A 24886-nucleotide genomic window follows, 5' to 3' on the forward strand; every position below is an offset into this window, starting at 1 on the left:
TTGTTTTTTTTTACCCCGTTATTATACCACCTGACTATGCCCCTTATATACTCCGCCCGGCTTACATATGCCCTACATTATAAACGGAAACACCAGTAAGACTCCAAACAAAACTACTACCAAGCAAAATCCACGCTCCAAAAGCCAAATGGCATTTCCTCCCATCTGAACCCTACAGTGTGCCCAAACAGCAGTTTCCTTCCACATATATGGCATCGTCATACCCGGGAGAACCCTTTTAGCAATTTTTGGGGTGTGTGTCTCCAGTGGCATAAGCTGGGCACGACATATTTGCCACTTAATGGCATATCTAGGGAAAAATATAAATTTTTAATTTGCACCATCCACAGCGCATTCATTTATGGAAAAGATCTGTGGGGTGAAAATGCTCACTACACCCCTTAATAAATGCCTTGAGGGGTGCAGTTTCCATAATGGGGTCACTTCCCAGGGGTTTATTTTTATTATTTCACATCTGAGCCTCTGCAGTTGTGAACCAATACTTTGTAAATCGCCAAATTAGGCCTCAATTTTACATGGTACCCTTTCACTCCTGAGCCTGGTCGACTGTCCAGGCAAGAGATTAGGGCCACATGTAGGGTGTTTCTAAAACCAGGAAACCCAGCATAATAATTAGAGAGCTGTCTCGTTATGGTGGCACAAGCTGGGCACCACATATTGTCCACATATCTGTGGAAAAAATCCCATTTTCACTCTGCAACATCGAGTTCACACTAATTTCTACAAAACACCTGCAGGGTTAACATGCTCACTACACCCGTAGGTAAAAGCATTGAGGGGTGTAGTTTCCAAAATGGGGTCACTTCTGGGGGGTTTCCACTGTTTTGGGCCCACAGGCGCCCAGAAACCAATCCAGAAACATCTGCACTCCAAATAGCGGTCCTTCCCTTCTGAGCCCTGCCGTGTGCCCAAACAGCAGTTTACGACCACATATGGGGTATTGCCGTACTCGGTAGAAATTGCTTTACAAATGTTGGGTTCTTTTTTTCCTTTATTTGTTGCGAAAATGAAAAAATTTGCGCTAAAGCTACGTCTTATTGAAGAAAAAGGATTGTTTTTATTTTCACTGCCCAATTCTAATAAATTCTATGAAACATCTGTGGGGTCAAAATGCTCACTACGCCCCTAGATGAATTCCTCAAGAGGTGTAGTTTCCTAAATGGTGTCACTTTTTGGGCGTTTTCATTGTTTTTTCCCCTCAGGGGCTTTGCAAATGTGACATGGCCGCCGCAAACCATTCCTGCTCAATGTGATCTCCAAAAGCCAAATAGCGCTCTTTCCCTTCTAAGCCAAGCCGTGTCTCCAAACAGCCGTTTATTACCACATGTGGGGCATTGTTTTACTCGGGAGAAATTGCTTTACAAATTTTGTGGTGCTTTTTCTCCTTCAGTCCTTGTGGAAATGAGTAAAAATAAGCTAAACCTACATTTTCTTTGAAAAAATGTTGATTTTTATTTTCAGGGCCTACTTCCAATAATTTCTGCAAAAAACCTGTGGGGTCAAAGAGCTCACTATACCCCTAGATAATTTCCTCAATGGGTGTAGTCTCCAAAATGGGGTCACTTGTGGGGGGTTTCCACTGTTTTATCCCCTCAGGGACTTCGTAAATGTGACCTGGCCTCCGCAAACCATTCCTGCTAAACTTGAGCTCCAAAAGCCAAATAGCGCTCTTTCCCTTCTCAGCCCTGCCGTGTCTCCAAACAACCGTTTATTACCACATGTGGGGCATTGTTTTACTCGGGAGAGATTGGTTTACAAATTTTACGGTGCTTTTTCTCCTTCAGTCCTTGTGGAAATGAGAAAAAATTAGCTAAACCTACATTTTCTTTGAAAAAATTTAGATTGTCATTTTCAGGGCCTATTTCCAATAATTTATGCAAAAAACCTGTTGGGTCAAAACGCTCACTATACCCCTAGATAATTTCCTCAATGGGCGTAGTTTCCGAAATGGGGTCACTTGTGGGGGGTTTCCACTGTTTTGTCCCCTCAGGGGCTTTGTAAATGTGACATGGCCTCCACAAACCATTCCTGCTAAACTTGAGCTCCAAAAGCCAAATAGCGCTCTTTCCCTTCTCAGCCTCGCCGTGTCTCCAAACAACCGGTTATTACCACATGTGGGGTATTGTTTTACTCGGGAGAAATTGCTTTACAAATTTTACGGTGCTTTTTCTCCTTTAGTCTTTGTGAAAATGAGAAAAAAAATCGCTAAACCTACATTTTCTTTGAAGAAATGTTGATTTTAATTTTCACGGCCTACTTCTAATAATTTCTGTAAAAAAGCTGTGCGGTCAAAATGCTCACTACACCCCTAGATAATTTCCTTGAGGTGTGTAGTTTCCCAGATGGGGTCACTTTTGGGGGATTTTGACTGTTTTGGCACCGCAAGAGCCTTTCAAACCTGACATGGTGCCTAAAATTTATTCTAACAAAAATAAGGCCCCAAAATCCACTAGGTGCTCCTTTGCTTCTGAGGCCGGTGCTTCAGTCCAGTAGCACGCTACGGCCACATGTGGGATATTTCCTAAAACTGCAGAAACTGGGCAACAAATATTGAGTTGCATTTCTCTGGTAAAACCTTCTGTGTTATAAAAAAAATTGTACTAAAAATTTATTTCTGCAAAAAAATATGAAATTTGTAAAATTCACCTCTACATTGCTTTAATTCCTGTGACATGTGTAAAGGGTTAAGACATTTTCTAAATGCTGTTTTGAATACTTTGAGGGGTGAAGTTTTTAAAATGGGGTGACTTTTTGGGGGTTTCTAATATATAAGGCCCTCAAAGCCACTTCACAACTGAACTGGCCCCTGAAAAAATGGCCTTTTGAAATTTTCTTGAAAATGTGAGAAATTGCTGCTAAAGTTCTAAGCCTTGTGAGGTCATAGAAAAATAAAAGGATGTTCAAAAAACGATGCCAATCTAAAGTAGACATATGGGTGATGTTAATTAGAAACAATTTTGGGTGGTATAACTGCCTGTCTTACAAGCAGATACATTTAAATTGAGAAAAATGCTAATTTTTGCAATTTTTCGCTAAATTTTGGTGTTTTTCACAATTAAATACTGAACATATCGAGCAAATTTTGCCAGTAACATAAAGTCCAATGTGTCACGAGAAAACAATCTCAGAATCGCTTGGATAGGTGAAAGCATTCCGGAGTTATTACCACATAAAGTGACACATGTCAGATTTGAAAAATGAGGCTCGGTCAGGAAGGTCAAAAGTGGCTAAAGAGGGAAGGGGTTAAAGGGAATGTGTCGCTAGAAATTATTTTTTTTCAGTTAAACAATTAGTATTTGAGTGATTACACATTGTTTTTATTTTTTCACAAGTCAGGAAATATTATAAACTAGATTCTAATTTATAACATTTCCATGTGCTGGCCACTAGAGGGAGCAGTCCCCAAAATTGCAGGATGTTCACTGTGGTAAAGCAACCTCATTGATGCTGCGAATTTGGGGTGGACACACTCTCCCCTAGTATCCTCACACAATCCCCTCTCCCTTCTTCTGGCTAGTGCCAGGAGATGGAGGGGTTTGAATGTCTTAAAACCTCCTACACTGTGTGCCGCCATTTTCTGAGCGACTGCACAGTGTAGGAGGATTAGATACAGGGCTCAGCAGACCGTATCACACAAACATACACGCACATAATACACACATCACATACACAAACATAATACACACATCACATACACGAACATAAATTACCTGCTCCTGCCGCCTCCACTGGGCTACGCTCCTATTCCATGCGCCTTCGCTTCGTTGAACATATGCCCGGAAGCCGCGGCCGGAAGTCGTCATCTTACTGTCCGGCAGCGGCTTCCGGTCCACATGAAAATGGCGCCGGATTTCGTTCTACGAACGAGCTTCCTTTTGGTCTGTGTGGGAGCGGCGCATGCGCCGTTCCCACACAGACGGTGTATGCTTCTGAGAATGGAACGGCTCCCGTTCGCATTCTCTATGGGGTTGTATGTGCCATATAGCATCTCTGTATGTGTCGTTAATCGACACATACAGAGATGAAAAAAAATAAATGGCAGCCCCCAAAGAGAAGTAAAAGTTTGAATACAGTAAAAAGTATTAAGTGACAACACTAATAAATACTACTGGAGACATGTCCGAAGTTGCCATCTGTGGGGTCTATGAACTTGGGCCCTCACAGATTGCCAAATCAATGGGCCAATCTGTATTGGAGATTTTAGTCAATAGCTTTGGCCATTGAAATCAGTGGTGGGGTATATGAAGTTTCGGATTAAAGGTTTGTTTTTTTGGGAATTTCAGATATTGTGTCAATTTAGGTTTCTATACTGCCAAATTTTGCTGTGGTTTTCTTACATGACTTTCCATGTGGATCATAGCTTGAGAATCTTCTTGGGAGTACTAACCCTTAATTAATTTCTCCATGTGTAGACCTCTGGATAGCTTATTATTTCTGCACAGCTAACAAATGATCTGCAAATCTACTGATTAAACAGATGTCTGCCAAAAGTAGAACATTCCGGAATCCTCCTGCATTCTTTCGGCCCACCAGTCCCGTATAATTTTTTTTTATTTTTTTGGGTTGCTATTTTATTTTTAGTTCCAAGTTATAATATACAAACACCTTCAAATATTGTCCATAAAAATGAAATCCGTTACCTGGTTTGAGATATATATATTTTTTTTAACTACTGGTCTTTATTTTATTTGTTCTTTTTTTATGTTGGTTTTGCTCCAGCAAGTAAGGAAATAAATGAGCAGGAAGAATGCTGTGGAATGTTAACGGCACTCGTGCCTCTATTTCTCTTTTATCATTTGCCAAGATACAGTAGAGATGATATAAATTCACCAAGCAGTTAGCTTAAAAAAAAGAAAAAAAGAAGAAAAAAAAGAAATAAAAAATTAAAAAAAAAAATATATTTTTTTCACTTAGGAGTCATACTGTAAAAGGTAATTTTCTCTACACTCGATTTAGTTTAAGCCTTTGAAAAGCATTACATGGAAAATCTGATAGGTTTGTTAAAAAGTATATTGCACCTCTATCGCATATTTTCAGCTTTCAGATAGGTTTATGGAGAACGTAAACCTTAAAGAGCTTGTGTTAGGATTATGCATTATTAAAATGTATAGTATATAGGGTGTATTACCATCTTGCCTTGCCTGTCTTTGACATCTTTTAAATCACCTCAGAGTGATGGGCTGAATGCTTATTTGATTTTCTGGATCAGGAATTTCTATCCAAACGACAGATATTTTTAATTTTTTATTTTTTTTCCTTCTTTATTGGTACAAAATACGCATTATATGAATTAAAATCCTGAGGTATATTAAGATTTTTTTTTTGTATCCACATTGAAAGGGAGGCAAAAACTCACATAGTGCTTATATTAAGATAAAGTTGAGCTCTTTTATTCTTTTTTTTATTAATTTTTTTATTCGATTATGCAAATACTATTCCTTAATATTTTAGGGTGCAAATATTTTTTTAAATCTAATACTAGAATTATTATTTATATAATTATAAATATTATTGTGTATGCATGATACAGCTTCTAGAGAATTTATGGAATAAATGGAAATAAAATTAAAAACATGTCGCCTTTAGTGGGTGGGGCTACTAACTAAACGAAAAATATTTTTGTCGTAATAAGATGTATGAATAGAAGTAGAGAATTAAATTTAAAAAAAAAATAAAAATAAAAAAATATATATATAAAATTTTAAAACTAACCAAAAAGGCTGACTAAAAGCATAAAAATATAAATTATTTAGTAAATTAAACTAAACGTTAGACCTCTAATTATGAAAATGGTTGCTGATTAAATAAGTAGATAGTGAGCGAATCTGGGCAGAATGTGTCTCCTGTAATGTCACACTACCTTTCCCCAGAACTGGCAAATATTGGCCTTGGCAAACATGGGTTAGTTTTACCGTAAATGAAAAAAAAAAGAATAAAAAAGATCAGTGCCATAAAGAGGTCCTTGTACTTATTTTATAACGAAACCTCTCTAACCAGCTTGAATTGTTTTCTAGAAATTAAAAATATTTAAATATAATTTGTGCTGATCGTATGACAATATATCCAAAATATTACTTTTTTCTTATTTTTATTTTTTATATATTTATGCAAAAGATGAAATCCAGCGCTTCCTCAAAATAACATTTCTTGTTTTCTTTAGTCATAAGAGGCAGAGCGTCTCGAAACGCATGAGCATTGTTTAGTATATTGATACTATTTTAAAATGAAGAGATAAAGGAGAAATTTTATTTTGGGCTGGATTTCATGTTTTTGCTTTTTGGATATATAAAATCGAAACTTTTTTGCAGTTGGTCAAGTACTAAGAATACTGAAACTGTTCCAGTGTCATGTCTTTAAAACCTTGTACTATCCTTGTAACTTAGGAACACAAGGGCATACATACCATAAAAGCAGGCCATGTGTCTGCTATAAAGCCTCTGTAGAGACCCATTCCTGGTTGGTCTTATTCCCACTTCAGGGGGTGGTGAATACCTGCACAGGGTTGTGATTGCCACAGGTGTTTTCATTTGAGCAAGCAAGCAAATGTAAAATGTGTTCAAGGCAAGAAAATGGAATGGAGGCATCAAGAGGAAGAAGACATATCACGGTGTCAAGTAGCTGCTTAAAGCAGCCTCATTTTTATCTTTGCTATTTTTTTATTTATTTTTCTCACAGGTAGTATATTAATCCATTTAAAAAAAATTGGGGCATGCTGATCGCATGCCATATTACACAGGTATTCTACCCTATAGGATTTGCTTCTAGGGGTGGATATGGTGCCTTGTTGTTAAGAAAAGAAGTTTATCTAGTGTCACTATTTCCACTCACTAATTATGTCCTGGGCGTTAAAATATTGCCCAAAACAGTGCGGTGCTATTTGGCAGCAGCTTCATCTGATATGTGGGTGCCTGTTATGTCTACAGATTTTAGTTGTTTGTTGTCTATTGGCAATAGTCCTATAAATTTATTACAGAGATGGAAATAAAGGGATGCAAAAATAAGTCCAAGGATTGCCCCATTTATAAATAGGGAGTTCCCTGTGTGAACAGTGAGCGCCTGCATTCATGCATTTAATCCATTACCCCTGGATTATGATCATATCATTTTGTTGTTTGTCAAGCGCAGAAATCCTGAATAGGTTAAGTTGTTCTAAATGATTAATAAGAACATAGAATCGGAGCGCTTTTCTAGATGATATTTACACCGGTCCTCAAGACACTAGTGTGTACTGGAAGAATGGCCGTATAGATACTTATTTCTGGGGTTGGGAGGGTGAAATGTTGGAGTATATACAAGACGCCGCCTGTAAAGTGACATCGGATCCTAGGGTACATGATAGAATGCTCGATGTAGACACTGGGATATATTTGCCGTTAATCCCCGTTCACTAATCACATGTGCAGGGACCAGACTAATCCCTGTTTATAGGGCTCCTTTACTAACCATTATATGAAGTCTTGCTGAGGAGCCGGGCTAGAAGCCTCCGAGTTCAGAAGTTCACTGCACATGGCTATACCAGGCCGGTCTATAGCCTCTTATTAGCCTGTAGCTCCAGTTCTGCTTGACCAAGTGCTGACCTGTCATTAGCAAAAACAGAAAATTGAATAATTTTTTGTTAATTTGTAGAATTTCAGCAGAGACAGAGTTATTTAAGAGTAGACTGAAGCCGATTTTGAGATTTATTTAATAAAATATATCTGTCTTTAGTAGTTAAGGCAGATCCCTGGCTGAGGCTTGGCACCGCAAGTCTTGAGGTTTTTTTTTTCTTTTTGAAATATTTTTTTTTCCCGAAATGTTTCAAATTGTATGGTTTTTTTTTCAACTAATTACATTACTACTGCTACTTAATTAAATTTTAAAATAAATAAATATATTTTTATTATGTGAAGGCTCTGTAATGTTGAAGGCTGTATATTTATTTATGTAGTTATTTTTTTATTTTTTTTAGCTAATCATTCCATTTTGTTTCCCAGGCTAAGTTATGTGAATCATGCTGAAGATATTGCCTCCAAATTGCTGCAGTGTTTTCCTAAAAACCGATTATCTGCCCAGACTGCTTTGAACCATGACTACTTCAGCGATCTTCCCCCACGACTCTTTGAGTTGGGCGATAGTGAGTATTGGTGTTTTCCATTCTTAAGTTACATGATAATGTACAAAAAGTTCACACATTTCTAAATCTTTAATGTCCGAACATGACTAAAATTCATTAATTACGAAGAGTAAAAATGAGATAAACCTGATTTTCTATGGTTCAAATAATTAACCAACACGTCGCCATGTGCGAAAAAATAGAAGTATACATCCTGCTGGCAATGGCCACGGGCTGCAGTGTTGCATGTATAGCATCTTTTTGTCATGATGTTTAATGGGGGCAATGCAATGCAGCGATCATAGGTCAGATATCCTTAAACAGTAGGCGTAAAAACACTCCAAGAATATCAGTAGGAATCTGCAATTCGATGATAGTCCTGGGTAGAAGATTTTGACAAATATTTATGGTCATGTCTTACTGCTTCCCTGTCTGGTAAAGGTTGAACTGGTGTAATATTTTAACTTAAAGGGCAATACAGTGGATATATATATATATATATATATATATATATATATATATATATATATATAAAACTACACACCCCTGTTAAAATCCCGGGTTTTTGTTATGTTACAAAATCAGTCCAAGATGAATCATTTCAGACATTTTCCACCTTTAATGTCACCTATAATCTGTACAATTGTATTGAAAAACCAACTGAAATTTTTTAGGATGGATAAATAAAAATAATGTGGTTGCATAAATATGCTCACCCTTAAACGAATACTTAGTTGGATTACCCTTTGACTTTGACAGCATTTAGTCTTTTTGGGTAGGAGTCTATCAGCACGGCACATCTTGACTTGGCCATTGTTGCCCACTCTTCATTGCAAAAGCGCTCCAAATCTGTCAGATTGCGAGGGCATCTCCTGTGTACAGCCCTCTTCAGGTCACCCCACAGATTTTCAATGGGATTCAGGTCTGGGCTATGGCTGAGCCATTCCAAAACTTAGATTTTCTTCTGGTGAAGCCATTCTTTTGTTGATTTGGAGGTAGGCTTTGGGTCGGTGTCGTACCGAAAGGTGAAATACCTCTTCATCTTCAGTTTTTTACCAGAGGCTGCAGGCTTTGTGCCAATATTGACTGATATTTGGAACTCTTCATAATTCCCACCACCGCATTCCGGCTGCAGTAAAACAGCCCCAAAGCATAATGCTGCCTCCACCATGCTTCATAATGCTGCCTCCACCATGCTTCATAATGCTGCCTCCACCATGTTTCATAATGCTGCCTCCACCATGTTTCACTGTGGGTATGGTGTTCTTTTGGTGATGTGCAGTGTTGGCTTTGCGCCTTACATACCTTTTAGAATTATGGCCACAAAGTTCAACCTTTGTCTTATCAGACCATAACACATTTCCCCACATACTTTTGGCAGACTTGATGTAAGTCTTTGCAAAACATAGCCGGGATTGGATGTTTTTATTTGAAAAGGCTTCCGACTTGCCACCCTACCCCACAGCCCAATATGAAGAATACGGGAGATTATTGTCACATGCACTACACAGCCAGTACCTGCCAGAAAGTCCTGCAGCTCCTTTAAATTTGCTGTAGGCCTCTTGGTAGCCTCCCGCACCAATTTTTGTCTTGTCTTTTCATCAAGTTTTGAGGGACGTCCAGTTCTTGGTAATGTCACTGTTGTGCCAAATGTAATCCACTTCTTAATGACCGTCTTCACTGCATTCCATGGTATATCTAATGCCTTGGAAATTCTTTGGTACCCTTCTTCTGACTGATGCCTTTCAACAATCTGATAGCTTTAAAGTGTTGTAAGCTCTTTACGCACCAAGGCTTTTGCTATCACATGCAACAAAGAAAATGTCAGGAAAATCCTAATAGAACAGCTGAACTTTATATGGGGTTACTCGGGATTGCTTTAAATAATGGCAGCCGTGTACTGACTACTATTTAACATGAGTTTAAATGTGATTGGCTAATTCTGAACACAACGACATCCCCAATTATAAGAGGGTGTTCACATTTATGTAACCACATTATTGTAGTTTTGTTCTTATTTTTCCCCTCTAAATTATTTCATTTTGTTTTTCAATGTAATTGTACTTATTATAGCTTATATTAAAGGTGAAAAAAGTTCTGAAATAATTAATCTTGTACTGATTTTTTGACATGACAAAAACCTGGCATTTTAACAGGGGTGTGTAGACTTTTTATATCCACTGTAAGGGCAGAGTGTTCTTCGATGAGATATTGGAGAGTAAGGGACCCACATACTGCTCTTACATGGGTGCCCTCTGCTATAAATGTCCGCATATGCTACACTATATGGCCAAAAGTATGTGGACCCTTATCCTAATTGTTGAGTTCAGGTGTTTCAGCGACACTCGTGGCAAACGGGAGCATTAAATCAAGTACACAGCCATGTAATTTCCATAGACAAACAATGCTAATAGTAAACCTTCATATGGCATTTAATAAGTCAGTTTAGAGCTGTGTCTAGAGATGAGCGAATTGATTCTACGCAAATCGAACTTGGTCCGGATTTCCCAAAAGTTTCTGATTCTGCAAAATCCGAAACTTTTGGGGTTTACAACGAATGAATCAAAACAAAATGGCGTTTTGCAGATTTAAAAAAAGGATCTCATGACCTTGAGTGGGCTTTCCCATAATGCCTTGCAGGCAGCCTGTGGAAATCCCTTCCTCTAGCACAGCCAATCATGTGGGGTGTAAGTGAATGACTTATATCCACTGTTAAAAGCCTAACCAGAAAATGCTACTGGTGGATACAGTCCTAGAAGACATCAGAGTCACGAGGTTTCAGGGCAATCAGGGCACATTCGATTTGCAGTGAATTTATTTAGACTGAATCAGATGGCTGATTCGATTGAATTGGACCCGAAATCGAATTTCCGGAATTTCGCTCATTTCTAGCTGTGATATTACATAGTTACATAGTTACATAGTTAGTACGGCTGAAAAAAGACACATGTCCATCAAGTTCAACCAAGGGAAGGGAAAAGGGAAGGAAAAATTTCTACACATAGGAGCTAATATTTTTTTGTTCTAGGAAATTATCTAACCCTTTTTTAAAGCCATCTACTGTCCCTGCTGTGACTAGCTCCTGCGGTAGGCTATTCCATAAATTCACCGTTCTTACTGTAAAGAAGCCTTGTCGCCTCTGCAGCTTGAACCTTTTTTTCTCCAGACGGAGGGAGTGCCCCCTTGTTTTTTGAGGGGGTTTTACAAGGAACAGGATTTCACCATATTTTTTGTATGTGCCATTAATATATTTATATAAGTTAATCATGTCCCCCCTTAGTCGTCTTTTTTCAAGGCTAAATAGGTTTAATTCTTTCAATCTTTCCTCATAACTTAAATTCTCCATGCCCCTAATTAGCTTCGTTGCTCTTCTTTGTATTTTTTCCAACTCCAGGGCATCCTTTCTATGAACTGGAGCCCAGAACTGGACTGCATATTCTAGATGAGGCCTCACTAATGCTTTGTAAAGTGGTAATATTACATCCCTGTCCCGCGAGTCCATGCCTCTTTTAATACACGACAATATCCTGCTGGCCTTTGAAGCAGCTGATTGACACTGCATGCTGTTATTGAGTTTATGATTTACAAGTACACCCAGATCCTTCTCAACAAGTGAATCCGCCAGTGTAGCTCCCCCTAGGACATATGATGCATGCAGGTTGTTGGTACCCAGATGCATAACTTTACATTTATCTACATTAAACTTCATCTGCCAAGTGGACGCCCAAACACTTAGTTTGTTTAAATCTGCCTGTAATTCATGAACATCTTCCATAGTCTGAACTATATTGCATAGCTTGGTGTCATCTGCAAAAATAGAAATAGTGCTATTAATCCCATCCTCTATATCATTAATAAATAAGTTGAATAATAGGGGTCCCAGCACTGAACCCTGGGGTACACCACTTATAACCGGTGACCATTCAGAGTAGGAATCATTGACCACAATTCTCTGGATACGGTCCTTGAGCCAATTCTCAATCCAATTACAAACTATATTTTCTAAACCTATAGTCCGTAATTTACCCATTAGGCGTCTATGGGGGACAGTGTCAAATGCCTTTGCAAAGTCCAAAAACACTAAATCCACAGCGGCCCCTCTGTCTAGATTTCTGCTCACCTCTTCATAAAAACAGATTAGGTTAGTTTGACAACTTCTGTCCTTAGTAAAACCGTGCTGGCTGTCACTTATAATGCTATTTATTGTCACATAATCCTGTATATAGTCCCTCAATAGCCCCTCAAACATTTTCCCCACGATGGATGTTAAGCTTACTGGTCTATAATTACCCGGGGAAGACATAGAGCCCTTTTTGAAAATAGGCACCACATTTGCCCTGCGCCAGTCCCTTGGCACTATACCAGTCACTAGAGATTCTCTGAATATTATGAAAAGGGGGACAGAAATAACTGAACTAAGCTCTTTAAGAACTCTAGGGTGTAACCCATCTGGTCCCGGGGCCTTGTGCACATTTATTTTATTTAATTTAGCTTGGACCATCTCTACATTCATCCAATTCAGTATATCAACTGATATATTAACAGCACTGGCACCGGCTACATCAGCTGCTCCTTCTTCAGTTGTATATACAGAGCTAAAGAACCCATTTAGTAACTCTGCCTTCTCTTGATCCCCTGTGATCAACTCCCCATTACCATTATCTAGGGGTCCCACATGTTCAGACCTGGGCTTTTTTGCATTTATATGCTTGAAGAATTTTTTGGGATTTGTTTTACTATCCTTGGCCACCAGCCTTTCATTTTGTATTTTTGCTAATTTTATTACATTTTTACAGATTTTATTAAGCTCCTTATATTTTACAAAGGCTACAGCTGTACCCTCAGATTTGTATTTTTTAAATGCCCTTTTTTTGTCATGTATTGCCCCTTTCACAGAATGTGTAAGCCATGTGGGGTTTAATTTGAGTCGTTTATACTTGTTACCTGTAGGAATAAATTTTGCACTATAATAACTCAAAGTAGATTTGAAAATCTCCCATTTATCATTTGTTCCATTATTTGACATTAGTTCTTCCCAGTCTATATCCTGAATTGCAGCCCTCATCCTGGGGAAATTGGCTTTCTTAAAATTAAATGTTTTTGCCCTCCCAGCCTGCGTTTGTTTTTTACAGTATAGGTAAAATGTAACTATATTATGATCACTGTTACCGAGGTTTTCACGAACATTGACATTCCCAACAAGATCTGCATTATTAGAAATGACCAGATCCAACAGAGCTTCACCTCTAGTCGGGTCTTCCACAAACTGGCCCATAAAATTTTCCTGCAACAGGTTGAGGAAATGTCTCCCCTTTGCAGTTGAAGCCGAACCATGACACCAATTAATATCCCGGAAATTAAAATCTCCCATTATCACTACAGTACCCGCCTGTGCAGCCCGCTCCATCTGTTTATATAGCTGAACTTCCATCTCCTCAGTTATATTGGGGGGTCTATAGATTACACCAAAAGTAATTTTTTCAGTGTTTACCTCCCTTTCTAGTTCCACCCACAAGGTTTCAACCTCCTCACAGTATTCACCCACTATTGTCTCTTTCACACTCGCCTTCATATCATTTCTCACATACAGACATACACCACCACCTTTCCTATTTGTCCTGTCTTTACGAAAAAGTGTAAAACCCTGTAGATTTACAGCCCAGTCATGTGAAGAGTCCAGCCATGTTTCAGCAACACCAACTATATCTATATTTTCTTCCAGTATCAAGGCCTCCAGCTCCCCCATTTTGCTTGCTAGACTTCTGGCATTTGTGAACATACACTTTAACTTGCCTGTCAGTTTTTCACTTTTATTATCAGAAATGTGATTTGACATTAATCGGGCCTTTTTATTTACACTGATGTTTTGTAACGAAAGGATCTCCTTATCCTGTTGTCTAGTCCTCTCCCCACATTCTGTTTCTCCCCCCACCAATATAGTCTGACCCTTCTCTAACCTGGCTACCCCTTTTTTTTCTACATTGGCCTCCCTCCTCAGCCCTAGTTTAAATACTCCGCCACCCCAGCTAGAATTCTCTCCCCCAGCACAGCGGACCCCCTTCCATTTAGGTGCAAATCATCTGCAGAATATAGTTTGTACCCCAATGAAAAGTCAGCCCAGTGCTCTAGGAACCCAAATCCTTCTCCTCTACACCAAGACTTCAGCCATGCATTTAACTCCCTGAGCTCCCGCTGTCTTTCCTGTGATGCGCATGGCACAGGCAGTATTCCTGAGAATACTACTTTGGAGGTCCTTCCCTTCAGCTTGTAGCCTAGTTCTTTAAAATTATTCTTAAGGCTCCTCCACCTACCATTTATTCTGTCGTTGGTACCGACATGGACCACGACAGCTGGATCATCACCAGCCCCTCCCAGCAATTTGTCCACCCGTTCCACCACATGCCGAACCCTGGCACCAGGGAGACAGCAAACCATTCGGTTGAGGTGGTCTTGGCGACAAATTATTCTATCCGTCTTCCTGATTATTGAATCCCCTACGACTATCAATTGTCTTGGCTTACCTGCATTACCATCCCGCCGACTACTAGCTGGGCTGTTCTCCCGGCTGTTAGGGAGATCAGTATCCACTAGGGCTGCCATTTCTGAGACTGACACCCCCGCATCATCACCCAACTTGGCAATTTTGCCTGGAATGTCAGAAACCGGATCGGCCTTCCTTGTCTTTGACCCCTTTCTACTGCCCCTAACTACATTAACCCAGCTACTTACCTGATCCTGCTCACCCATGTCTTCACCCTCCAGTTGTAACCCACTAACTGCATGCTCTGTGAGCAGCAAGCTCCGCTCAAAATTGTCTATCCTCCTCAGTGTTGCATTCTGCTCCTCCAGATCTCTAATACGAGATTCCAGGTGAACAACATGCTCACATCTGCCACAGAGATATTCACCCTGGAACTCCGGCTCCAGTCGTGCATACATATGGCAAACTGTGCACTGAAGAAAACCTCCAATCTTGCTATCCATTATCCAAGTTACAAAAAAACAGCAAACAGGTGTTAATCAAAAATAAAAAGAAGTAGAAGAGCACTTACTGGGGCTTTAACTCCTCTTTTCAACTCCGGTTTTTGGAACTTCACTTGATATACAAACCACTTGTTTTTTTCAAGCCACAGAGCAGGCTCTACAGAGTAGTGAGGCCTGATTTATAGCACCTGGTAGCAGCTAACCCCTCCCCCTTACTCAGCTACTCAGCAGGAAGGAAACTGCAAGGGAAAAAAAAAAATGGTTTTAAATAATGTAACTTTTGCAAACTTTGTAGCAAGCAAGCAATCAATACATATATCACATGCCAAGCTAAATTTAGCAAAACCTACAAAAAGGAACACACCGAAATCATGCTAGAAATAGAATGTTTTTATTACAAAAATCTCAAAAAATCCTAATAATACAGATTAAGATAGGAGATAAAACATCATTCTCTATGAGGGCAAACATGTATGCAATATAGCCATACATTTAGGTAACATGATGGAACAAAATTAATTAAAAATGTTAATATTACAAGCGAACAAGTAGCAATTATGCGCAACGTATCACAAAGAAAATAGTTGACGAATATTTAGACTCATACAGACCAAAGTGGGAATTGCATCCCCAACGCTTTTCGCCATTTCTTCTACTGGGGGCATTTCCGATCTTAATCTGCGTTCTTATGACTTTTCTGAAATTTTAAACGTTGATAGTAGTAGGAGTCATACTGAAGAGCTCAGTGACTACTCGGCAATAATAGTTTAGCCAAGAAGCAGTAGACCAAACTCACAGAGCGGAGCTGCCAAGTGCTGAAATGCGTGCCGTGTAAAAATTGCCTATTCCCTGTTGTATCACTCACTACAGAGATATACACTGCCTCTGGAAGTGACATTAGCAAAATAACTGTATGCTGGGAGCTTCATAAAATGGGTGGTCGTTGCACACAAGCCTAAGGTCACCATACACAATGCCAAGAGTGGGCTGGAGTGGTGTAAAGCACGTCATCACTGGACACTGGAGCAGCGTGTTCTTTGGAGGGATGAATGACTGCTCACTGTCTGGCAGTATGGGATTTGCGGATGCCAGGGCTTGGTCCTTTCCCGTTTGGAGTTCGGGCCTTTCCCGTTCCAACATGACTTCGCCCATGATATAACCGAAAGAAACAGCATGGATCTGGTCAGCCCAAGAAAAGTACAATGCAGCCGTTAGCAAACATGTGGTCAAGTGTGAGCTAGATCCTGGGGCGTGTACCCACAAAGCATCCAAAACATATATATATATATATATATATATATATATATATATATACAGTATAACCTAAAGAAAAAGATGCCAATAGACAAGAGGTGTACGAAAATAGAAAAATACTTTATTCAAGATGACACATAGGTATACAAGGACATACAAGCCATGCAACTCACAAAATGAATATACCATGTAAGCAAAGAGTATGTGTGAATAAACAATGTCTGGTGGCATAACCTAACACTGTATGCGTCTGCAAGCTGTATACTGCCCGCAAAAGTTACACAAAGTTAAATGTATATCTACCATATAAAATGGTGTACAGGTAAGTAACAAAATACATATAAAGTTAACAGCAGAAAATAGACAGTGCTGACAAATAGAACGATGTTTAAAGCAAATTGCAATGACTGAGCATACCCATGATAGGTGCAAGAGCTGAGTGCACAGCAAGGCCCTGACCTCAACCCCATCCATCACCTTTAGGATGAACTGGAATGCCGACTGCAATCCAAATCTTCTTCCTCAACATCAGGGCCTGACCTCACTAATTCTCTTTGGCTGAATGGACACAAATTCTCACAGACAAACTCCAAAATCTTGTGGAGCGACTTCCCAGAAGAGTGGGGCTTGATGTAGCTGCAAAGGGACCAACTCCATACAGCGCATATGGTTTTGAAATGGGATGTCCAATTGGCTCATATATGTGTGATGGTCAGGTGTCCAAATATTTTTACCAACTTTTGATGGCTCTGGCTCCTCGCTCTGGATAAATTGATGACTGATAATCATTAAACTAAATCCAACATCCCATGGCAAAAACATCATAACTACTTTATAGTCAAATATGATGATGTGGGGGGAGGGGGTGCTTTGCTGCCTCTTGACCTGAACATTTAGCCATCGTTAAAGAAACCATGATTTCTGCATTACATCAGACTATTCTTAACCCATAAGTGACCGGCCCATAGTCTTTTTACATCGGTCACTAACGGGCCTTATTCCGATGCCATAGACTTTTTACGTCGCGGCATCGGAATAAGTAAACAGAGCAGGGAGCTGTCAAATCTCCCTGCTCTCAGCTGCCAGAGGCAGCTGAGGGCTGGGGGTGTCCCTGCTCTGCCGGGTGAGATCGATATTAGTATCGATCTCACCCGTTTAACCCTTCAGATGCGGTGCTCAATAGCGAGCACCGCATCTGAGTGGTTTTGGAGAGAGGGAGGGAGCTCCCTCTCATCCCACCGACACCCGGCGATAAGATCGCCGAGTGTCTGTGTCTCCCATGGCAGCCGGGGGCCTAATAAAGGCCCCCAGGTCTGCCTGGAGCGAATGCCTGCTAGATCATGCCGGAGGCATGACCTAGCAGATGCCTGTCCGTTTTAAACGGACAGGCAGTAATACACTGCAATACAAAAGTATTGCAGTGTATTATAATAGCGATCGGAGGATCGCATAGTGAAGTCCCCTAGTGGGACTAGTAAAAAAGTTAAAAAAAATAGTTTAATAAAGTTTAATAAAAAAAAATGTGAAAAAAAAAAAATGAAAAACCCACTTTTTCCCCTTACAAAATGCTTTACTATTAAAAAAAACAAAATAAAGTTAAAAAGTTACACATATTTGGTATCGCCGCGTCCGTAACGACCCCTACTATAAAGCTATTACATTACTTAACCCGCGCGGTAAACGCCGTAAAAAATGACGGAAAAATTGCTTTTTTCTGTGAATCCTGACTTTAAAAAAATTTGATTAAAAAGTGATCAAAAAGTCGCATCTACTCCAAAATGGTACCAAAAAAACTACAAGTCTTCCCGCAAAAAAAAAGCCCTCATACAACCGCATCGGCGAAAAAATAAAAACGTTACGGCTCTTCAAATATGGAGACACAAAAACAAATAATTTTGAAAAAAAAGCGTTTTTACTGTGTAAAAGTAGTAAATCATACAAAAACTATACAAATTTGGTATCGTTGCAATCATAACAACCCGCTGAATAAACTTATTGTGTTATTTATACCACACGGTAAACGGCGTAGATTTAGGATGCAAAAAAGAGTGGCGAAATTTCAGATTTTTTTTTTCAGAAAGTTAATAAGAGTTACTCAATAAATAACATGTACCTCAAAATGGTGCTATTAAAAAATACAACTTGTCCCACAAAAAACAAGACCTTATACAGCTATGTCGACGCAAAAATAAAAAAGTTAGAGCTCTTGGAATGCGACGATGGAAAAACGTAAAAAATAGCCTGGTCATTAACCCCTTCCCGCTCCTAGACGTACTATTAGGTCATGGCAGCTGTATCGTTCGCGCTCCATGACCCAATAGTACGTCTCGGGAATAACGGCCGTTTCGGCCGTCCACCCGACACATACAGGAGCTGTGACAGCTGCTGTCTCAGCTCCTACAGCGGGGACCGATCGCTGTGTCCCCGCTGATTAACCCCTTAAAAGCCGCGTTCTATAGAGATCGCGGCTTTTTAGGGGTTAAGCTGCCATCGCCGGCCTGCTACACGATAGCGGCCGGCGATGGTGACTATGGCAACCGGACACCAAACAATGGCGTCCGGCTATGCCATAGACGGAAGCCTAGTGGGTCCTGACGAAGTCAGGACCCACTATGCTTGCTGTCAGTGAGTAGCTGACAGCTCTAATACACTGCACTACGCATGTAGTGCAGTGTATTAGATTAGCGATCAGGGCCTCCTGCCCTCAAGTCCCCTAGTGGGACAAAGTAATAAAGTTAAAAAAAAGTTAAAAAAAGATGTGTAAAAATAAGAAAATAAAAGTTTTAAAAGTAATAAAAGTAAAAATCCCCCTTTTTCCCTTATCAGTCATTTATTATTAATAAAAATATATAAACAAAGAAATAAACTATACATAATTGGTATCGCCGCGTCCGTAACGGCCTGAACTACAAAATTATTTCATTATTTATCCCGCACGGTGAACGCCGTAAAAGAAAATAATAATAAACCGTACCAGAATCACAATTGTTTGGTCACTTCACCTCCCAAAAAATGGAATAAAAAGAGATCAAAAAGTCGCATGTACCGAAAAATGGTCCTGATCGAAACTACAGTTCGTTACGCAAAAAAAGTCCTCGCACGGCTTTATTGATGGAAAAATAAAAACGTTCTGGCTCTTAGAATAAGGTAACACAAAAAGTGAATGATTTTTTACAAAACGTATTTTATTGTGCAAACGCCATAAGACATAAAAAAAACTATAAACATCTGGTATCGTTGTAATCGTATCGCCCCGCAGAATAAAGTGAATATGTCATTTATAGCGCACGGTGAACGCTGTAAAAAAAATAGAATGAAAAAACAATAGTAGAATTGCTGTTTTTTAGTCACCACGCCACCTAAAAATATAATAAAAACTGATCAAAAAGTCGCATGCACCCCAAGAAAATTACAATGGATTCCTCAAGGGGTCGTTTCCAAATTGGGGTCACTTTTGGGGGGTTCCCAATGTTTTGGCACCACAAGACCTCTTCAAACCGGACATGGTGCCTAATAAAAAAGAGGCCTCAAAATCCACTGGGTGCTCCTTTGCTTCTGAGGCCGCTGCTTCAGTCCATTACCGCACTAGGGCCACATGTGGGATATTTCTCAAAACTGCAGAATCTGGGCAATAAGTATTAATTTGCGTTTCTCTGATAAATCCTTTTGTGTTATAAAAAAAATGGTATAAAGAGGATTTTCTGACCCAAAAAAAAAAGTAAATTTCACCTCTACTTTGCTCTAAATTTCTGTCAAACACCTAAAGGGTTCATAAACTTTCTAAATGCTGTTGTGAATACTTTGAGGGGTCTAGTTTCTAAAATGGGGTATTTCATAGGGGTTTCTAATATATGGGCCCCTCAAAGCAACTTCAGAACTGAACTGGAACCTAAAAAAATAAATAAATGAGGCAATACTTCGCTTCTTACATTATACTGATAATGAGCCGTGCCCACCCCGAGATGACCCCAGTTTTGACCGTTTGTATAAACGGAGACCCCTATTAGACCGTTTCAGTGCCTGGTTTTCCCAAGCATACACCCCCGAGAAGTGTATTTCTAATACATAGGCCCCTCAAAGCCACTTCAGAACTCAAGAGGTACCTTAAAAAAAAGGCTTTTGAAATTTTCTTAAAAATATGAGAAATTGCTGTTTATGTTCTAAGCTTTGTAACGTCCAAGAAAAATAAAAGAATGTTCAAAAAACGATGCCAATCTAAAGTAGACATATGGGAAATGTGAACTAGTAACTATTTTGGGTGGTATAACCGTCTGTTTTACAAGCAGATGCATTTCAATTCTGAAAAATGCAATTTTTTCAACATTTTCTCAAAATTTTGCAATTTTTCACCAATAAACACTGAATATATCGACCAAATTTTACCACGAACATGAAGCCCAATGTGTCACGAGAAAACAGTCTCAGAATCGCTTGGGTAGGTTTAAGCATTCCGACGTTATTACCACATAAAGTGAAATATGTCAGATTTGAAAAATGGGCTCTGAGCCTTAAGGCCAAAACAAGCCTGCGTCCTTAAGGGGTTAAGGTCTAAAATAGGCTGGTCATTAAGGGGTTAAAAAAACAAATTCCACCACAAACACTACACAATAACAACATAATAAAAAATCTAGCTCTATGCACATTATAATCTTTTCAGTTCATCCCCTAATCGTAGCACATGTTCCTAACTGACCAGGACTGGGAGCCATCGTCCATAACTACTTCTCACTTTATGGATACAGCCTCCCTTCCTTGTTCTTCCCCAGTCTCCTATGTAAATTATTGTCTGTGTCCACGACAGCTAGGTCTGCTAGGAGACAAGAGTCTGTGGTCACTGAGACTAGACATGAGGTCGTTGGATTGACGGATGGAGACAGTAGGACTTGATTTGAAGCAGAAGGCGGCATCACTCGGGGATATGATTGCAATCATGTTGCATGCATTTGGGTCTGTTACATAAGTCATATGTTCTTTTGGCACTGAACTTAAAGGGGTTATGCAGTCGCTAAAAATTTATGTCCTATCCTCAGGATAGGCCATCAATAGCTGATTGGTTGGGATCCGACTCCCAGTACCCCCGTCAATACGCTGTTTTGAAGGGGGTGCAGCGCTCATAAGATCGCTGCTTCCCCTTTTCAATTTGCTCAATGTGAATCGCCGACACAGATGTAGCGGCAGTTCACTGGTATTGCAGCCTTTTCTCCTGTTCACTTCAATGGGAGGAGAAGGCTGTAATACTGTCAATCGCCGCTACATCCGTGTCGTGTCGACGATTCACCAGTAAATAGAAATGAAGGGGAAGCAGCACGGGTACGAGCGCTGCACCCCCTTCAAAACATATGATGGGTGGGGGTCCCGGAAGTTGACCCTGACCCATCAGCTACTGATGGCCTATCCTGAGGATTGATCATCAATTTTTAGCCACTGCATAACCCCTTTAAATTGTAAAGTGCTGCAGAAAAATGTTGGTGCTATATAAATAACGATTATTATTATTAATTAGATTATAAGGAGAATGCATGGTCATCTGTAAGCTGTAGCGTAATTAGGTTATATAGCAAGAAAACGATCAAATGTTCAAAAGCAAGTCTTTGTACAAATGGTGGACGAGAAACTAACTAAACTAATGTTTATGGACGTCTTTAAAGAACCTTTCAACACCTTTGTTTTCATGGGTAAAAGGGGCGATTTATCAGAGTTGCGAAAAGGTATGATTATTGGCTTTCGGGCCAATGGCGGTGGTATTTCTTAAACAGCGCAGTTTGTGAACAGATTGCGCGCTGTTGTGGTGAAAGTGTATCGTGAGTGGAGAAATGGCACCATTGGGAATAACTGACGTGGAAACTGCGGAGCACCACGTGCCATTGATGTGAGAAGTGAACGTCGCCTACTAAGGTGCACAAGGGCCGAACCACACGCTACAGTGAAGAAGCTCACCGTGAAAATCAACCAGGGGGCTACCAGATGTTTGTCTAAAACAAGAGTTCAGCAAACCCTACTGCGTATGGGGCTCCGAAGCAGAGGGCTGGTCACTGCTCATATGCTAACAAAGGTGCATCGGAAAAAAAGGCTTCAATTTGAATGGCAGCATCGGAATTGGACCGCCGATGATTGGCAAAGGGTTGCCTTCTCAGTCACGTTTTCTGCTTCACTGAACGGATGGACGTTGGCGTGTCATACGAGAAATATCAGAGAACAAACACCCTGCAACCATTGCTGGAGGAACACAAGCTGGTAGCAGCAGTATTATGGTTTGGGGAAGTTTTTTATGGCACTCTCTGGGCCACTCATCCATGTGTAAGGCTCTGAACCGATTTGGGTATGAATCCATTGCTGCAGATGACGTCCACCCATACATGCTGTTTGTCTTCCCTGGGGCAGATGGAATCTTCCAGCAATACAATGCGACATGTCACACGGATAGAAATGTCCGACAGTGGTTGGAAGAGCACGACCAAGACTTCCAAGTACTTCCCTGGCCCCCCCAGATTTGAACCCAATTGACCATCTGTGTGACCATCTCGATTGTCTTGTTCACTCTATGGATCCTCCTCCACGCACCCTCCAGCAAATGTGGGATGCACTGCAGTCAGCACGGCTCCAGATACCTGAGACCACCTACCAGCACCTTATTGAGTCTCTCCCAGCCCGTCTAGCTGCGGTCCGTGCTGCACACTGTGGTTACTCTGGATATTAGCTGGTAGTCATCATAATGTGACTCGACTGTGTAGTTCACTACAACACAACTTGGTTTTGAAGTTTAACTAAACTTTTCTAAAGCTTTTGACATGTCATAGTGACATGTCAGAAGTTTAAATCCTGTCCAAGTGCCGAGACCCCCTACGATCACTAAAACGAAGCAACAGGTGAGCACTGTGTCACTTCATTTTTGATAGCTTGGCTTTCCAATAGAACGTCTCTCTCGGCTTTCAGTCATTCAGAACCTAAGCGGCACAGCGCTCATCCCACTGATAAAAACTTCTGACATGTCACTATTACATGTCAAAAGTTTTATAAACATGTAGTTACACTTTAAGTCATATTTTAAATTGTACCAGCAATGCTCTAGCCAATTGAAGAGTTAAAGAGGTAGTCCACTTTGGACAATTTAATTGTTTTATGTGGGTCTACTGATGATAAGCTGGGTGTCCTGCTGCTGTGACACCCCCCCCCCAGCAATCCGCTGTTATCTGCGTAGAAACCTGGCAGCTAGTGTTTTTTGTTTCCCTGCAGTGCCACCACAGGAGAAATTAAGTATTGCAGCAAAGCATGCTGCCCATTGAAATCAATAGGCTGTCTGGTCATGCCGGGAGAGAGCGGGAGAGAGAGAAAGAAAGACCTTCTTTGCAGCTGCTCTTTGCTCCAGCTAACTGTTGGAGGTCCTGAATGAGGGAATTTAAAAGTTGTTTTCAGACGATAGTAATTTTATATCATGCAAATGAGAAAAAAATATGAATAAGGCTCTGTTCACACTAACATCATGGCTTCATGGTATTATGGTTTTTAACGGAAACCATGACGCTCTGCTGGATCCATCGTATGTCGAATCCAAATGGCGAAAAAAGGCCGTCATTAAAATATACTGGGGTCCATCAGGGATCTGACAGTGTTTTCCATTGTTTTCTCAGCATGCATGCTGCATTTTTCTTGACATCCAAAGTGACTTTAACCCCAACAGAATCCCAGACAGAGGCTCACAACACTGTGAACAGAGCCTAAGGCACACAAAAATACTATGCTGTCCTTACATAGGGCAATTTTTTATTTTTTTTGCAGACTACACATTCTGCAATTTTTTTTTTTTTTCTAAAATTGGAGCGGATAGCAATTAATGTTGTAAGTTTTATTTAGGAAAAATTATTGCAAACAGGAAAAAAATAATTTTCCTAATTTTTTCATGTTCTGTGGGTAATTGTTTAATGAATAATATTTACCCCCAAATTAATCTTTCAAACATATATTACTATAGCGCCGAGAACAAAGACCCAATTTTAGTGGTAATGAATCTCCCCCTTATCCTTAGCCGAAGCATCTGTACATGAGATAATCATCCTGCTACAGACATTTTTTAATGAAGGCGGGGTAGAACGGGCAAAGATTGGTGGGAATTATTTTATGTTTGGGGTTTTGTCCTTTCTGCCTGACAAAAAAATATAAATTCTTGAGGCTTTGACGCCCATGCAAAATGCGTTCCTGTCAAACAGGATGTCTAATATTAGTGCGTGCGGGTTTGGGGAGGTGTGCACTTTCTTTATTTTTAGTTGTTACACTGTTTTATAATTGTTTTTCACTTTATTTTTTAATTTTACTATATTTATTTACTTATTAATTATTATTATTATTATTTTATTACTATTCGGGAACATGTGTGCCGTGCTGTCCCCATGTACAGATCACTGACAAAAGTAATCTAATAGGAACAGCCCATTAGATCACTCACCACTGATCTGTGTGTGTGTGTGTATATATATATATATATTAGACATGCAGAGAAGACCATCTTCTCTGCATGTCCCCGAGCCCTCTATACACAGG

At 39.9% G+C, this 24886-nt stretch overlaps 1 protein-coding gene across 3 annotated transcripts in view; it reads left to right on the forward strand.

Annotated features, from left to right (window-relative positions):
- Positions 1–24886, forward strand: part of CDK14 (cyclin dependent kinase 14) — a 399726-nt gene that overhangs the window by 282924 nt on the left and 91916 nt on the right. For all 3 annotated transcript variants that reach the window (XM_075827675.1, XM_075827674.1, XM_075827676.1), the window contains one exon: positions 7995–8134. In XM_075827675.1, the coding sequence (XP_075683790.1) occupies positions 7995–8134 (140 nt within the window). The remainder of the gene's footprint in view (positions 1–7994; positions 8135–24886) is intronic.

The sequence above is a fragment of the Rhinoderma darwinii genome, chromosome 5, assembly GCF_050947455.1.
Source record: "Rhinoderma darwinii isolate aRhiDar2 chromosome 5, aRhiDar2.hap1, whole genome shotgun sequence".
NCBI classification, from domain to species: domain Eukaryota; kingdom Metazoa; phylum Chordata; class Amphibia; order Anura; family Rhinodermatidae; genus Rhinoderma; species Rhinoderma darwinii.